Source organism: Fundulus heteroclitus, chromosome 4 (assembly GCF_011125445.2).
Source record: "Fundulus heteroclitus isolate FHET01 chromosome 4, MU-UCD_Fhet_4.1, whole genome shotgun sequence".
In the NCBI taxonomy this organism is placed as follows: Eukaryota; Metazoa; Chordata; class Actinopteri; order Cyprinodontiformes; family Fundulidae; genus Fundulus; species Fundulus heteroclitus.
In genome coordinates this window covers 29,443,238-29,461,259 of record NC_046364.1, presented here as the reverse complement: position 1 = coordinate 29,461,259, position 18,022 = coordinate 29,443,238, and the positions used below count along the sequence as shown (strand labels likewise).

The following is an 18,022-nucleotide window of genomic DNA, read 5'->3' as shown; positions in this document are numbered from 1 at the left end:
AAACCCTTGGATTCACCCCTGACAGTCAGAAGGAAAAAAAAAAATTAAGCCCAATGTCAGTGTTGCCTTGATGTAAACCCCAAAACTATTCTTGCAATCTTCAATAGTAAATATGTTGTGGTCTAATCCTAAAACTGGGCATATAAACAAAGAAGAAATGGTGGCAAATGCTGCCGATTCAAAGTTTCGATCAAAAATAGATAAAAAAAAGAAATTCAGATTCATGATTCCAACATAAATAACCTAATTGGTTGATTTTACGTCTATTTATTGTTTACAAATTCAGGAAATTGTAAGTATATATTTATTAGATGTGTTTATTATTAGTGACTAGTTTGTTTGTGGCATCTATTTATTTATTAAGTTGCGGCACTTCTGGCACTCTTGTCCTACGGCAATAACAACATGCGACAACCAGCTATCGCAAAGGGGTCAGACGTAGGAGCAAGAAGCCTTAAAAGATTGGCATTTTCAAGGATCACGTTAAAATATTGATCTCACCTGTTTGCGACTCTGCCTGCACACGTTCAGTGGATTTATCGCTCTGCACAGACAAACGGGGTTGGGGGGGGGGGGGGGACACATTGACTTAAAGTAAACCAAAGAAACCTTTCCCGTTCCTCACTATTCACCAAAACTGTAATCTCACCTTGTTATTATCATTTAAAGGCCTGTTGATAGACACATAGTGTCTGATTTTTCTGTGAAGGACAAAGGCACAAGATTACATCAGGTAAAACAAAAGGCGCGGCGAATAGAGTCATTATTTGTTCTTTAAAAACCCGCTCACCCTCCCTGTCCAATTACAGGTGTGATCTTCACATTTTGCTGAATGTTGTCTCCATTCTTCTTTTTGGCATAATAAATCCCCTGCCACTCCTGCAACAGAGCACAACGGGCCGACGTGCGGCTTTAACGGCATCGTGGCTAAAAAATAAATAAGGCAAAAGCTGAAAGTGTCCTGGCTGCAGCTTTGTCGTGCGTGCGGTGTTGGTGCAACAGGCGGCGGGATGGAGCGGGTCAGAGCACTTTCAGAGAATGGCGACCCGCTTTAATGGACAGAGGGAGCGCCACTGGAGTCCAGTACGCTCGTTTCATGTCCGCCCCCCCCACCTCCCTTACCACCCGCAGCTTAAAAAGGCCCTTCCTGCTGCGAGCCTGTCCAGGACTGACCTTCGCGCTCTGTGTAGCGAGATTACTGCACATGAAACAGAGCCGCTGGACGGCCGGCGCTGCAGGAAAGGCTCGTGCCCGCGTGGACGCAGACATGTGGGGTGCATCGCGCCGGTGATCTGCACCAGCACCACGGGGCAGAAGGATGGGTCTGAGCAGGAACGTGTCATGCGTGCAACTCAAGGTGTCGAAGGGTTACACGTTACCTTTCCTTTCAGTATGCAGGAGTTTATCGTTTCAAGGAGATCAGGCTTATTCTTCTCACTTTTAGGCACTTCTATTATTTCCTTCCCTATTAGCTCGCCTTGTTGGTAGCCCATGATGGACTCATAGGCAGGATTCACATACTGTAAAAGGGGGACGAAAGAAAAGCCATTAGCTCAGACACAGTAAACCAAACGTCTATTAATTAACAGAAGAGGGGGAAAAGAAACATTTTCAGCTGATAAGATAAAGAAGAAATCCCCCCCTGAAACGACAGGCTGCAGTGTTTCAGGAGCATTTAAGTGACAGAATCAACTACTACCCCTGAAAGAAGTCCGAGGTCACGAGACATGATTTGGAGTGTTTTAGGAAAAATAAAGAAAAAAGGAACCGTGCAGGACAGAGGGATAGAATGAAAGACATGCAAGGTTGGAGGGGAAGCATAAAAAAAGAAGTGGAATAAACCCCCCCACCTGAATGACTTGATCTTCAGAAGTGATCTCTATGGCGTCTTGGCTTTGTTCCAGAGCTGTGAAAATGGCATTGCTAGCCCTGGTGAGGACAGACAACAAGAGCAGACATTTGATCATTTTCAAGACCCACACAGTTTAGCCCAAACTTATTTAACCAAGTGGTTTGTTTCTGAGGCGAAACAAGACGAGCAAATAAAAGAAAATAAAATAAAAAAAAGACCTAAAGAGTGTTACTTTGGAAAAATAAGAATAGAAAAAAAAACATGTAAAACAATTTTTATATGCTTGTCAATGTCGATTGGTAAACTCTTCATGTGCATTACAGCCATTTTTACATTTGCTGAGCAGAGTTTTGGGAGTTTGACGATTTCTCTTTGAGGCTGGAAGGCCTGAGTGCCATCGCCCCTAATCCTCGGTTCCCTCGATCAGATTCTCTGTCAGAGTCAAGTCAGTGCTCTGGACGGGGCTGCTCCAAACAGATCATCTTATTTCCAATCAGAGGAAATGGGTTAGAAAAATCTAAAGATTAATCCAGACCAAAATCTGCAAGGGGAAATAATAATTAATGGTTCAATTGCATAAAAATTTGTAAATCTAAAAAAGGTTTTCTCTTTTAACATTGTTTTTTTCTTATATAATAAGCCCTTGTTTGTTTATCTATGATATAAGGGTACAAAAATGAGGTTGTTTCTGTGGTTATTATCTGAACGCAGCATGGTAGGGGAAAGGTCAGGAAGGGCTTCCCCTACGCTGGGTATGCTGCTTTCTGGTTGGTGAACGTAGCCCATTAAAATTACTGAGAAAATAGGTTTTGAGGGGAATATATATACTGCATCATATTTTAATTGGCAGCCAATCACAGATTTCCTCATGGCTGCTGGGTATTCTAGCGGACGATTTACATACAAGTGACAGCTAACACTGACATTGAGAATCAACCAAGGGATTTTGTTTTTGTTTCAATACTACAACATCATTTTAGTCAGGCTATGTTTATATATATATATATATATATATATATATATATATATATATATATATATATATATATATATATATATATATATATATATATATATAAAGTTTTGCAGCTTGAGACAATTTAAGTGCATAAGGAGATGAAAGAACTGTTGAGACCAAGTCCTTTTTCCACAACGGTGGCCTGGCCAAGAAAGGCAGCAGAAGACACGTCAAAGTGGGCAAGACGGACAACTACAGCAAAACAGCCACATTAAGCGGGATTAATTTGACAAATAAAATGCTGGAGATATTGTTATGGGAACAACATAACGTTTAAAACAGTAACAATTTAACATTTAAGGCACAGGCGACATTCAAAGGTCTTCTGTTAAGCTGGAGAGGGAGGCTTTCAGTGAAAGCAATCCTGACAGAACTGTGTTGGGTTGAACACTCGGGTCTTGAAACAATCAACACAATGAGCCTCTGGGAGGCAAAAGCATATCTTATGGACAACCCCCTACCTCAAATAGACAGAAGGACATTTTTAGTGAGTAAATATCAATGGAGACTGAAGAGGTTACCATTATATATTTTTAATTATTGGTCTAGAGTTGTATATCATCTCATTAAACCAGGTTGGTTCAGCTCTGGTCCCATGTACAGTCGATGGTTGTGTGACGGCTGATGGTTTGTCTACAATTTACTATGCACACTGGTTCAGCAGTCTTCATTTGGCCTGCTTTGCATTGGTAAATAGGCGAGGCTTTCAGATGGATAACAGAAGGCTACTACACATTTCCACAGGCGCAAAAAGACACGGACAGTTATAGGTGTGGAAACCCATGACCCTTGTTACAGCGAAACTGTTTTAAAACCATACCTGGAAACCTATGAGTGGCTTGTCTGTTAAGCAACCGACTGCCGGCGGATTAACTGAGCAGGTAATCCAATAAACCATCTAACATATACGTGTTATACTTGGATTACTAACAAAAAGGTTTAATAGCCTGTACAACAAGTCCTTGAAAAGGTCTAAACCAAACAAGTGTTTCTTCTATACTTTCGCTTGAATCTGTATAAAAAAAATATATATATATAAATGAATGTCACATATAACATTATTAAAATCCAATAAATTGTACTCCCATAGCAGAGCATGTGAGCAACAAAGTCTCCATCATAGCAACAGAGTTTAATAACCAGAATATTAAAAACGATAAGATAAAAAAATCTACACCCAAATAGATAGATAAATAAAATCTAACAAGCAACTTAAATGAAGTTCCTAAAATGAATGTGCAATAAGAAACCCAGAACTTTATTAACTTTATTGTCAATATTTTAAGTATAAGCAAGGAGATCATGGTATACAGAAAGTATGCGTATATATGGTATTTTTACTCCATCCATAGCGTGTTACTCTCATGCCAACTAATATCTGTCAATAACCAACAAAAAAGATTTAACGTATGTTTAAATTAGAGAAACTTTAACAGTTCCGCTGGATTATAATTGTGTGTAACGCCCATTTAACGTCATATCTGCTGGAAACCGTGCGATTCATTCGCAGCCGTATTAGGAGTGCTTGTTTTTTTTTTTTTTACTGCAGACACATTTATTTTTCTGTGTGTCCAAGGTGAGGAGGGTCGGGAGGGTCGGGTGTGGGCAGCGAGGTATAGAAGGCTTAATCGTAACAGGTATTTCGCCACTGATACAGAGATTAAGCACAGCGAAGTGTAGCTGCAGGCATGACTCACCTCAGTTTGAACTGTGCCCGCACCTCTCCGTGCTCCAGCTGTAGCAGCTCATTGTAGCAGGCCATCACATTGGCATTTTCCACATACCTCTAAGGGTCAGAGCAGCACAGGTCAGTCGAAAGGGGATCAAAACCTACAATATGGAATGCTGGTCCATGCATGGGCAAGTGAGTGCATTCTCACAAATAAAAAAAAAAAAACAGGAGCTTTAGTGAAGACTTTCATATTTCGGGGAGGGGGGGGGGGATAAATCAGCTACAAATCCAAGTCTTATCAGTGGAAAACTACATTTTCAGGCAGCATAAGACACACTGTGTACTTTGAGCTTACCCTATTAAAGCCAGCATTGATCAGCGGCATCACAGAGGCTTCCTCTCTGTCTGGCCTTAAAAAAAGAAGAAGAAGAAGAAAAAAAGAAATGCATGTTAGGAAGCAAAGCAGCACATGATAAATGCTTGTTTGGAGAACATCTGAGGGCTGCTACAGATGACAGGCTGCAGGCACACACATCAGGTTAATAATTTTTCTCCCAACGTTTCCCCTAATCACAAGCTACCTACAAGAGACCATGTAAAAAAATAAAAAAATAAATAAAGAGCAAACACGTACCTTTTCACGACGGCCACTATCACAGTGTTTTCTGAGGAGTTGACCGCTCTAATTGACCTGAATGTAAACAGAGGGAGCCTTTTAGCCAGAGAGCGGGCGGGTGGAAAAGCCTGTGGCATCAAATCAATGTATTTTCAGTTTTTCACGCTCCGATTCTCGCAGGCAGGCCGAACCGAGGGGTGGAGCGCTGCGAGCAGGCCGAGGCCTCTGAAAGAATGCAGTGTACAGGGCCACCCGTCCGCCTGTGGTTTCCCCCAGCCAGCGGCCATAAAGGCCCTTTAGTCCCCCCGTCCCCACCCGCCACCGGAGCCTGAGCGCGTACACTGAACATATGGATCGGCCAAAATGAACAGGGTTAACATACACGCCGGGCATGGCAAATGGATGTTTGTAAATGCGCTTTTGGTTTGAGCCGAGGCTAAAGATAGACAGTGGTATGGGCCAGGCACCGCTAGTTTGTCAGTGACATAAAATCCACAAGGTGGAGGGTAAAAAAAAAAAATAAAAAATGCCTGGCAGGCCAAAAACCAACCGGCCGTTTACACACAATGAGAAGCGTAACCATGAGGACTGAAACTCAAAGATCCAGCAGTGCTACAGCTGGTCCAATCATAGTCCCCTGGCACGCGTTGGATCACAGGCCCTAAATCTGTAGTTTGCAAACTTGAGTTAGGATGCCACTGAGGGCAATGAAAAACCAAGCAAATGAAGTCATTTTCAGAATTTGTTTTAAATATATATATATATATATATATATATATATATATATATATATATATATATATATATATAAATAAATTAGAAGACTTTCATTGTTAGAGTAATATAGCCAACAATTATAAACAACATCAGTGTAAATGGTTTTCTTGCAAGAGGATTACAAGCAATAAATAAATAAATAGTATTCAACCTTGGGCTAAAATTTGATTTAATATGGAAATTTATTTTAATCAAGAGTGATTAAGAATTTGTTATCCAGAAAGTCTAAACAGTTTTTGAGAAACCTGAGAAAACTCTGAAAGTTACAGTTAAGCCTTGAGTTATTATTCCTATTCCTGTGAGATTTAGGTTTAAATTTAATTTTCAATTTTAAGTCAAGTTTATTTGTATAGCCCGTTTCAGCAGCAAGGTGGTTTAAAGTGCTTTAAATCACGAAAACATAAAAACATCGTAAACACATCGAAACAGTCACTGGTTGTGAGACCAGTAACAAACATTAAGTTGTACCAAATGAAAACACCAATACACGTCAAATATGTTGGTCACTGTTCCTGTTATTATGTGCTGAAAATAACCCTAAACAGGTGGGTTTTCAGTCTTGATTTAAAGAAACTCAGTGTTTCAACTGATTTGTGGAGCAAAGGAACTGAATGCTGCTTCTCCATCTTTGGTTCTGGGTCTGCAGAGTAGACCAGAACAGGAATATCTAAGTAGTCTGGAGGGTTGATACAGCAACAACAGGTCTTTAATGTATTTTCATGCTAAGCCGTTCAGTGATTTATAGACTAACAGAAGTATTTTAAAGTTTCTTCTCTGATCTACAGGGAGTCAGTGTAAGGACTTTAGAAGCGGGCTGATGTGCTCCATCTTCCTGGTTTTAGTGAGAACACGAGCAGCAGCGTTCTGGATCAGCTGCAGCTGTCTGTCTGATTTTTTTGAGCAAACCTGTAAAGACACTGTTGCAGTAATCAATGCGACTAAAGATAAACGCATGGATGACTTTCTCTAGATCTTGTTGGTACATCAGTCCTTCAATCATGAAAATACTCTTCAGGTGGTAGCAGGCTGACTTTGTAACTGTCTTTATGTCTTCTTAAAATTAAGGCCTGAGTCCATCACTACACCCAGATTTCAGGCCCAATCACTAGTTCATAGTTGTAATAACTGAAGCTGCGTGCTGACTCTAGTTCGATCCTCTGTAGGTCCAAATATAGTAACTTCAGTTTTGTTTCTGTCCAGCTGGAGAAAGTTTTAGCACATCCATGCATTGATTTGTTCTAAGCATCCATTCAGTGCATGAATGCATTCAGAGTCACCTGGCGACATTGTAATGTAGAGCTGTGTATCATCTGCATAGTTATGGTAACTATTTTTATTTCTTGTTATAACCTCAGCTGGTGGGAGCATATAGATATTGAATAGAAAAGGGGTCCCATGACTGAACCTTGGGGTTCCCCACATGTGACTTTTGGCAACTGGACTTAGATCTGACAGAGAATCTGTGGAGGGAACTAAACGTTAGCGTGATGGCAAGGAGGCCTTCCAACTTTAAAGGATTTGGAGCTCATCACCAAAAACAAATTGTCAAGATAAAATTTATTTTTGACTTTCCATTATTAATCAAACATAAATGAAAGCAGAAACTGCTTATTTTTGACAGAGGCCTTTCTCAAAACATTAAATTTTGATCTAACGCTGCCAGGGGTATGGTTCTTTTGGGGGCTTAACTGCAAAATGAATCTCAGCAGAAGCAGAAAACAACAGCTAAAACTATGTGATGAACGGCTATGAACTCAAGGAGGACTCATTGTAGATTTTAGCCTCTCCAAGAATTAGCTCAGGGTTCCTACACATCTTTCACATTACAGCAAACTTTTCCAGACTCAGCATTGCAGAGCTCACAGTCTGTCATTATTTTAAAATAGAAAATAAAATATTTCACTGTGCCATTATGGAAGATTTTTCTAGAGACAGAAAGCATTCGAATATAACCTGAAAAAAAAAAAGAAAAAAAAAAAAGAATGGAAAGGAGGTAGGACACAAGGAATAAATGACAGGAATGACAGGAAGGAAGGAAGGAAGGAAGGAAGGAAGGAAGGAAGGAAGGAAGGAAGGAAGGAAGGAAGGAAGGAAGGAAGGAAGGAAGGAAGGAAGGAAGGAAGGAAGGAAGGAAGGAAGGAAGGAAGGAAGGAAGGAAGGAAGGAAGGAAGGAAGGATCTAACAAATGTAAAGACAAGACAAACAAAAAAGCAAAGAAGGAAGGAAAGAAGGGCATAAGGTAGGGACAGGAACGAAGGAAATATTTACACATATATACATATTTTGTTTTGTCTGTAGTTCTTTTTCCACACTTTTCGAGAGTGAGTGGGAACCCTGGTAGCTAAATGAATGTAGACCTGAATAAATCTATCGCACATTGATTTTCAACACAGATTTTCTTGACGAAATCGCCTTTCAATTTTTTCCACTCCCTCAAAAAAAAGCTTGCCATTTTAAAAGGTGTCAGGATTAAAGGACGCTAAAGTCAACAACATTGGAGAAACATTCCCAGCAGCGATAAGTGAGCTGCCTTACCGGCACAGTGCTTCAGCGTCAAAGTGTCTGGAATGTCTGTGGTCAATGATGACGAGGTCGTGATGCTTCTCCGAGAAGCATTCAAGAGCGGATTCAGGCGTCCGCGCCATGCTGCACCTGTAGTTGGCCTTCTCACACGCCCAGCAGAAGCCATTACTTTGACTGTCCTCTTTGGCAAAAACTAAAAGTACCTGCAAGACAAGAAATGACCAAGGACATGCATATTAGAACTTAGTTTATTTATTCAAGGTCAAGGTTATGGTTTAAATAAGACCTTTTGCAATTTTGAGCCTACAATTGCAATATATATATATATTTTTTAATCATTGGGTGAGAGGTGATGTGCACCCTGGACATGTCACCTGTCCATCACACAGTAGGGGGACACCCCTGAAATATTTAGTTTATTTTCATTTTATTCTTTTCATTTATAATTTGCAAGAATTATTGTCACACCTAACAATTCCTTCAAAGTAAAGTTAGCTGAATTTTTTTTTTATTATTTATACCTTACTTTTGCAGCTGATCCAAGTGTTGAGCTCTGATTCAGTAACCTATGACTTCCCATTTTTCCAGGGTATAAATATAATTTGATTGGGGCCAATTTCTTGTGGCCGCATTTTATAATTGGAGTAAAGAGAGAACATGTCGTTCAAGAAAGTCAAATTTGTGTTAATCTTAAATCAGGAAATGCTGAGACAAAATTCTCCAAAGTTCATTATTGAAGGAGTGCAAAAGATTTTTTTTTTTCCATTTTTAGATTATGCTTTTGAAATGGAAGATTGAATCTATTTTGGAGATATTTACACATCTCAAGAAGAAGAGTCAAAAATGTATCTATTGGTACCTTTACCACTGCGACCGACTTTTAGGAATGATCTATAGCTGTTAAGTCAAATGTGAAGTCTGGAAAATTTGAGGCAAAAGCATAATTAAACCATTATCACTACCAAACTAACCCCATAATGCTGTGATTTTACATGTAATAATTTATTATACCACATTATAAGCATGGCTGTGGAAAGACATGGCAGTTTAATTGGTAACAGTTTAAACTGTATTATAAAATTATCTAATTTATATAGCATTTTAAAAGAAACACAAAACGGAGGCAGAACAGGGTGAAATTGATCTAAATAACATAATAATTATCTTCAAATTGAAAAAATACTCAACAAATAGATTCATCATAAAAAATAATCAGGACACCCTATCACAGAAAGTGTTTTTTTCCCCTAACATATTTAGACACATTTAAAATCTTAAAATAGCTAAAATCACAAACAGGACAATATGATTGGAAAATCATTACTGAGCATATTGATGGAGCTTTGTCCCTCTGACATTTAGCTTGATGCTCCAGTTTGTTGAATTGAGTGTCAAGATGGAAAGAGGAGTCTGAGGCCTTCAGAAAGAACATTGTAGCAGCTTATGAGTCTAGCAATGGATTTAAAGAGGTCTGAAAAGAACTTGAAGAGGACATTCAAAACAACTCCTAAAGTGGCCAAGCAAGTTCACCCTAAAAGCGATAGAAGTATCAAAAAACCCAAAAGGTTATTGTGGGAGTGTCATGGTTTGGGGGTGCAGCAGCAGGACCAGGCCCGTGAAATCCACTGTGGATTCTACGTCAGACCAGACTGTGGTTGATGAACATGTGAAACCATCCGCAAAACAACTAAAGCTGAAGCAGAACTTGACCAGGTGACGTGACAACGACCAAAACAGGCCAGGGAATCCACCGAGGACCAGCTGAAAACTAAAAAAATGGAAAGTCCTGGGCTGATACTGTGATGCTCTGGGGCAACATGAAATGGGAAAAAAAAAAAAACTCCAACATCAAGAAGGAACCCATCAAACATCTCCCAGACAAAAGAGAGGAGTGGGGCCAACCTTAATCGGACCGATGTTAGGGAATGATCGATGGCTGCAAGAGCTGTCTGACTAAAGTTATTCCAGCCAATAGGAGGTCAGATTAGCATATGGAGGTGGGCAAAGTAAAATCTATTCATCTTTAAATCAGTTGTCAAGTTTTATAGCATGGAACAGAAACGTGTCTTTAACGCATTCAAATGATGCCGTGGAGAGCAGCGGGAAGATGCAGAAGCATTAGTCGGTTCTATTTACACGGAGGAGTAGAAATCTACGAGTTCGAGGTTAGAAAAATAATCAAAAACAAAGACACCAAGACTCCCATTTCCAATATGGCTTGTACATGTATAAAAGAGACTTAATATTAAACTGGAGGGACAAGTGGAGTACTTTACAGTCTGCGGAGCAACCTGAGGCAAGTCCATCCACAAAAAGGAGGGAAATGTGTTGGTACTGGCTTATATTACTAATGGCAGGTAGAACCACAACAATTAAATCCCGGTGGTTTTCCAACAAAAAACGCAACAAAGGCACGAAAAGCTCACCACGTTCCCATTTCAGTATGAATCTCTGTACAATACTCCATAAATAAGATGCAGTTGTTTAAATTACTCATCATTTTAAAACGTAAGCAATACAATTTTAAAATGGAGTTAAACAACAAACAGGAAGCCGATAAACAGACACCAAAACTGCTGGTAGTTTGTGCTCATGCCTTTTAAAAACCATGTACAAGATAAGCTGCTGGCATCCTAACCAACAAGCTTTAATGTGGCAATAACCCTGAAGATCAATAAATACTCTGCAAGAACCAAAAAGGTTTATTCAAGGTAGCAAGAACAAAAACAATATATAAAAAACAATATATATTACGATAGGCACCTGATCAATAGCAATAGAAAATATGTCCCATAAAATCATCCATAATTTTACTGAACTCCAATCCAGAACTGCACGGCATTCTGGGGGATGTAGGCAGAGGAGAGGATTAAGCCCCTCGACCTCTCACGGCTAAGCTTAGCAAGGTTGATGGTAGGGCTGACCTCTTTTTAAAGGTTAAAGGTCACATTTAATAGGATTAGGGGTACAATTTCAGATTTTTTCCCCCCATGGTCCTTATTTCAAATAGGTAAAAAAAAAAAAGCAATAATTATTGATATCGACTGACGTGAAAGGCTTATATCGTGAAACATTTTTCAGCCATATCGAACAACCCTACAGCATGAAAACAATCGAAATGTACACTGCACATCACCCTGGACATCGCATCCCCACAGCGACACAGAGTGGTGGGAGCAACATGCTTTGGGTATAATATCCGTCAGCCTGTCAGTATAGAGCAAATAACGGGGTAATTCTGAGAGAAAACCTGCTAGAGGCTGTAAAAGACTGTGGCAGTGGTTCACATTTTTCAAAGGGACAACTACCCTGAACCGGAAGTCAGAGCTACAACGAAATGATTAGGATCAAAGCATGCTAATGCATCAGAAAGGCCTAAACCCAAATCTAAGTAAGAACCTTTGGCAAAAATTTAAAACTGGACGCTCCCCTGTCCAATCTACAAGATCTTAAGCTATTTTACAAAGAGGAATAGGCGACAGTTTTAGCTTCTAGGTGGCCACGCTTTTCAAAATTTCTATCTGTAAACTATTAAAAAAACAAAACATCCGCATCCTTCTAGCTCACAGGCACATAGGACTTTAAGTTGGTTTATCGCACTATATCCAAATGGAGTATATGGAAGCTTGAGCAGCTCGTCACGACGTGAAAGGTTGGAGGGGTGCTAATGCTTTTGCGACGGACTGCCAAGTACTGAGAAAACCGGGTTATTTAAATGAATCATTGAACGTGCAGCGATGTGATCTCATGGAATTAATTAGCCAGGAGGTCCATGTGCCGAAAACAGGACGGAAAAGCTTTTAATATTAGACAACATTAGATAATAAAAAAACACAAGTTTCAATAGAAGGTATTGTAACTAGAAAACAACGAACCAGCAACAATCTATGCCGTACGACAACAAAAGGGAGCCGATCGGCAAAACGTGAGTCTGACACCTGAGTGCCACAGCAGCTCACAGCTGCCGTCACTGCTGCGTTCCTGCTCATCGGCGCCCGCCGCCCTATAATCAGCCTACGGTGTGACCCGCAGGCCCCGAGCGAGCGGGCCCAGATTGATCAGGCTCAGCTCTTATTCCTGTGCGTCACAAGTTTTATTGTCGGCCGTGATGATCTATGACACAATTAGTCGAGGTGGCCTTGACTGCCTGCAGCTCTCCCCCCCCCACCACCACCCCCACCCCCAGCAGGTCTGCCAAGGCTACGGCTGAAAGTGCTGCAGCTACCATCAAGCCAGCCATTGAGAGCGAGCTCCCTCTCTGCCACCGCGCTTCCATGCAACCCTCCCCCCCCCCTCTCCCTGCCTTCCCCCCTCACTTGCGTAAATACTGGACAGGAGATTTAGGCCCGCCTCCCAGAGCAGTGCTGCACTAAGAGTAGATTCATGAGTCACTCTCTCAAACAGACGTCATCTCCGACTGTTGGCAGGCAGCGCGGTGAATGTAAAGAAAAGGAAGCTTGTTCTGCACATTTAGGCCCGCGTCACACCTGTGAGGTTGAGTCAGGACAGAGGGACAGAGGGACGGCAAGTCGTCTTCACAGTCTGAGCTCGACTGGTCTGAGATTTGAGCTCAGAGGGGGACGGGAGAGGCAGCGAATCCGTGTGTCTGACAGAGGTGCGGCAGATATAGGCCGTATTCCGCACACTCTGGAGGAGTACTTTCCCTACAAGCAGCAATAAGTGCACAGGTCATAAATACATCACCTCCGAGTCCTGCAACTATGCTCGGTACGCACGGGGAATTAGAGCAGAATTCCCCATTGGGATGTTGGGAGGAGAGTCAACATTCCCGCAGAGGTGGCGGAGCCGGGCAATGCGGGCCCAGATCGGGTCCTCCAAGACAGATATCCCCGTCTCGTTATAACATGCGAAGATAAATACATGTGCGAGTCTCACGCACGGCACGATGAAGCAGACGCATGTCCGGGTGCAGGAAAAGTGACAGGGAAAGGCCGGCGAGCGTTTGGACAACGTCACGGCTCAAAAGAGAGAGAGGGCCCCGGCCAGATCCTGCGAGGCGAGAGAAGAGAGGAGACGTAGAGGAGGAGGAGGAGGAGGAGGAGGAGGAGGAGGAGGGCATGGCAGGATCAGCTGTGAGTGACAAAAACAGGAAGGGGATATCTCTCTACCTCGCTTTCCTACCGTGGCCACGCTCAAGTGCATCAAACAATGAAGCCGGGTCTGCGCACTCACAATACACGGAGCATTGGTTCACAGGGCTTAATTCTCCAGAATAAACCCAGCTGGGTTTTGGTGGCGATGCCCAAGGTTTAAAACTGTCCCCTCTTTCCCTCCCGTGAAATCAATAATAAAACAAAGTGGAATTCCAACATGGATAAAAAAATAAACTTCCTTCATCTGACGAAGACAACAAGCACATTCTTACATCTCAGCTCTTAAAATGGCATTATTATAACTATCACCTCTGTAGTGCATGCCCGATTCAAGAACTAATGCCACATTTTAATGCCTTTAAAACCTCCTACAGAGTTGGATTTCCAAGATTTCACACAAACAGCAGCTGCCGGAACAAAACACAAACTGTGCCGTAAGCCGCCGGACGTCAGAGACAGTCCGGCCTGCAGTGACGAAACTGGTGGTCCTCTGTGCGGCTCTTCCAGAACGCGTATTGTGCATTATGGTATGTTCCCGGTCTCAAATATTTGGCCCCGTTGCCTTGACAGCCCAAACGCAACGTTGCACACAAACGCGTCCATTAACAGCCGAGCCTCCCTCCCCGTCGGTGAATGTTTGCATGTTCCTTAGAGAGGCGTGGCGTCTTGACGATATTTCGGATTTATTGTTACGCCAAACAAAAGCAGTTTTTGAAACGCTAATCCTTAAAAAAAAAAAAAACTATACCACAAAGTACTAACAGCCACACCATGTTCAGCTCTAAAGCTCAGTAATGGTTACAGGCATGAAGCATCCACTATAGCACTGCTGGCGTCGCCTTCATGCTAGCATGTGTTGAAGCATCACACAAAACGCGTGTTTTTCAGCGTTGTTTTACCTGAAGTGGGTCTTTATATAGCTTCATTGGTCCAAACTGCACCTCTGTTAAAGTGGTCTGAAAGAAAAGAAGCACACACGGGTTAGAAAAACAATTAAAACGGATTTCACATGGAATATCTTCTTTTATTGGATCTAAGGCCCATCTTGGTTTGTACGAAAGATTTTTTTATTTTTTTTTAAATGCCTTTACATTTGACCTGATTGAAACATCTGAAAGTGTAAAAGTTGAAATAGCATCAAACACAAACAGAAAATATATAATTCAATGAATTTAAGACGATTATTGCTGGAGGAAAGCAGCATTTTTCTCCAAACATGCAGACGGAAAAGAGGCCTATTCAACCATTTACAGCTGGGTTCAATGGGATCGCATACAGATGAGAGATAACGCTGATAAATATATCAGTTTATAATACATCTTATCGAAATGACCACCTTTGGTCATGATGGAGAAAAAGAAAACAGTGGGTATGAGCCAACAATTAAACAGGTCTTTTATAAAATTAAGAGTTTATTCTCCCAAATACATATCTGAGATAACAATGTCTTTTTTCCTGCTTCAGCTATCAGCACTGCCGTTTGTAAAAAGTTTCAACCACTGTGAATTTCTTCATACTTTGCTTCCGAGGATGCCGAGTTTCCCATAATGCTGTAAAGTCATGGCCGTCCTTCAGCAGATCAAATTCTCGTAATGGATGCTCTGCTGCGGACCGTGCCTGCTGAACACTGCCTGAAAGTCGCGTCTTTAAGTTATAATCCAAAGAAAAAGTCAGAGAAGGAACCGATACACGTCCTGGGAGATGTGTCATCCTTCAACTGGTCATCGGCTAATGTTTCAAATATTAACAGGAGAAAAAAGAAGGGTAGCATCAATCGATGCTCAGGTTTTATGTTTGGCCTTCTTCCACATCAGATTTGCTGCCAAGCCAACTTTCTTTAGTAAAAAAAAAGTAAAAATCATTAAAGGCAGTCCTGTATTCTTAGCCATGGTAAGCAGCTTACCGTGCCTATAATGTGACAGAGCCGAGTTTCTGGAGACGATAAGACGTGTGCGCGGCTGTGTAAAGTACTAACCAATTGGCACTCGAGCCGAAATGTCGGTCTTTACAACGACCGACATTTCGGCAAAAGCCAGATCTGCCCACAAAATTCAATTTGTCTAGAGAGGCAAAGCCAATAGAAATCTAAGAGCAGTTTACCAGTGTTTATATTGCACTCTAGAACAGGTTTGTTTTATGGTTAAACGAAGGAACCCCAATGCCATTTGTATTTTTAGTTATTAGACTACAGAAAAGAATCTAAGCTTTACAAGAAGAGAATGAATTGAATTCATTATTTGTGGAAAATAAGGGAAAATAGTTGCAATGCAATGGCACAAAAGTGAAAGCTAAAAATAAAATCACTGCGCCATTAGTGTCATTCTTTTGTGCAAATTAGCATGCAGATATTGCACAAAAGAAAAAACGACTGCTAAAATGAGCTTTTTTACATTATTTGTACGTTTAAACTTAGTTATTAAGAGTCACAGGATGGAGACACCTGCTCTAGACTTTCCAATAAAAACATTACAGGTTTCTTAAGTAAAAAAAAACCCAAAAAAAACTTGTTAAGTAGGTTTAGGCCAGTTCCCCAGTAGTCAGTCTGATTGCATTCATAGTCTCTGCTGTGTTGAAAATGGCATCGAGCATCAAGCATTTCCTTTACTTTAATGTATATTGGATTTTTAGCTACGCAATAGCTTTTTTTACAGCCTTGTTAGTGATAAAGTTCTTTAGTGAATGGAACATTTTACCTCTAAAAATCGTTTCTTTGTGACGGGCCGCTAATGACAACATTTCTAAAGATCCGATTTAAAACAGGTTTTTGGCAAGTCTGTACCCTTCAGGGACAATCACTGGTGCGGGATCCTTTTTTTGGCGCCTGAATTATTCCTGTTTTGGCAAAAACACTGCCCTGAAAACAAGTGAAAAAGAAGTCAAAGTCAAACTCTGACAGCCTGAGAAAATATTGCTCAAGAACCCTTTAAAAGACAACAGGAACGTCTAGCTTACTAGAACAAGAGCATTTTAGGGTCCTTCACTCACACAGATTAGTGAATAAAGCAGTAATTGCTTTTCTCTCCTCTTATTCTCCTAAAAAAGCAATTTAGACCCAGACCATTACACAACTTCTATAAAGCTTTATGAAAATCCAGCGACTTGGCGAGTCCTCCTGCCACCACACAAACGTACACAGCGGCTGCTTTCTACCCCGTTCGGTTGATAAAAAAAGAAAACTGACAAGTCAACAATGTGAGCCGAGGTGAAATCCTGCCGAAGCCCAAAGAAACGTTAGATCCTTGTATTTATGCTACGGAGGCGACTCGGAGTTGTACAAGCCAGCGAAGCCCTCCAGCAGAGACACAAACGCACACCCATGGCAACTGCACTCCCAGACGGCAGCGACGCCGTGTTACACACCTAACGGCACATTGCAGAACAGAACAAAGAGTCCAAATCCACGAGCCGGACTCGAAACTCACAGGAACGAGCACGGTTCTCTCGGGATTGGGCTTCACAACTCTTTGACTACAGCCTGAACGTAATGTTGTATGTGTTACTTTTGCCGGAGCATTTTTGCTCTTTCTTGCTTCGGGTCACCTTATTAAATCGTCAAGGCAGGAACAGAACAAAAGCACTAAAACAAAAACCAACACAATTATTTTATTATAAAAGGAGCTTCTTTAGCTATGATTTTTAAAGGCTATACATTTGATTACTGAAGCTGAAGGAGGCCCGTTTAGCAGAAGTGGATGCCGACATTAACGTACGACCCACATACAGAGCATCACTGACTGAGCGGACTTTATTTCCTTCTGGTAACCGTATTGTGATTTTTTCTGCTTCTCAGCGCGCCACTGAACCGATAAAACAAGGTAACGGACGCCTGTTTTTCCAACTAATCTGACTTTCTCCTCGTAAGCCCACTCTTCTCTGGCAGCGGATGCTCTGGCCTCCTTCCTGCTGAATGGGACCCTGCTCAGGGGTTAGTAACCATCGCAACCTCGGCCCCTCGTGGGCCACCGTCCCTCTAGAGTTCCTCGACTCCCGTAAACAATCTACACATGTGAGGAGAGGGGGGGGTGACACAGAGAGGAATTTCAGAGCGATCCAGAGCCGCAGAAAACCGTCTCTTTGCTAAATTGTAAGCCTTTAGAAAGCTCCATGAAACAACAAAGAGGCAGGGAGGTTGGAGGGGGGGGGGGGGGGATTAGCCCTCGGTTGTAGCCAAATTTACGTCATCCTGACACAGGGCCTGTTTGTTGAATGTGTCTTCAAACAAGGAGTATGGAATCAGGATGGCTACGAGCTGGTGCCTGGAGATCATCTGATGCGTCTCAGACCCAAGGAGCTGGTCGCATGATAGCCTCATGTTTATGGGAGAGAGGCTGCACGTCTCAGAAGACGACATGTAGCCTTCGTTGTGGAAGAAAACACGCCTAAAGAGAACCTGGCAGAAGAAGACCCGGTGTGTTTTCCAAAACGAATACTGAATGACCGATTCTTGCTT

General features: G+C 41.6%; 1 protein-coding gene across 1 annotated transcript in view; it reads right to left on the bottom strand.

Moving 5' to 3' along the window:
- The window catches only part of pde8a (phosphodiesterase 8A), a 72,663-nt gene that overhangs the window by 19,243 nt on the left and 35,398 nt on the right, over positions 1-18,022 (bottom strand). Inside the window, exons 2-11 of the mRNA XM_036136340.1 lie at positions 14,472-14,528; positions 8,471-8,661; positions 5,177-5,233; positions 4,898-4,952; positions 4,568-4,656; positions 1,851-1,929; positions 1,380-1,520; positions 791-879; positions 650-701; positions 502-544 (exon numbers count right to left, since the gene is read on the bottom strand). Coding sequence (XP_035992233.1) covers positions 502-544; positions 650-701; positions 791-879; positions 1,380-1,520; positions 1,851-1,929; positions 4,568-4,656; positions 4,898-4,952; positions 5,177-5,233; positions 8,471-8,661; positions 14,472-14,528 — 853 coding nt within the window. The remainder of the gene's footprint in view (positions 1-501; positions 545-649; positions 702-790; positions 880-1,379; positions 1,521-1,850; positions 1,930-4,567; positions 4,657-4,897; positions 4,953-5,176; positions 5,234-8,470; positions 8,662-14,471; positions 14,529-18,022) is intronic.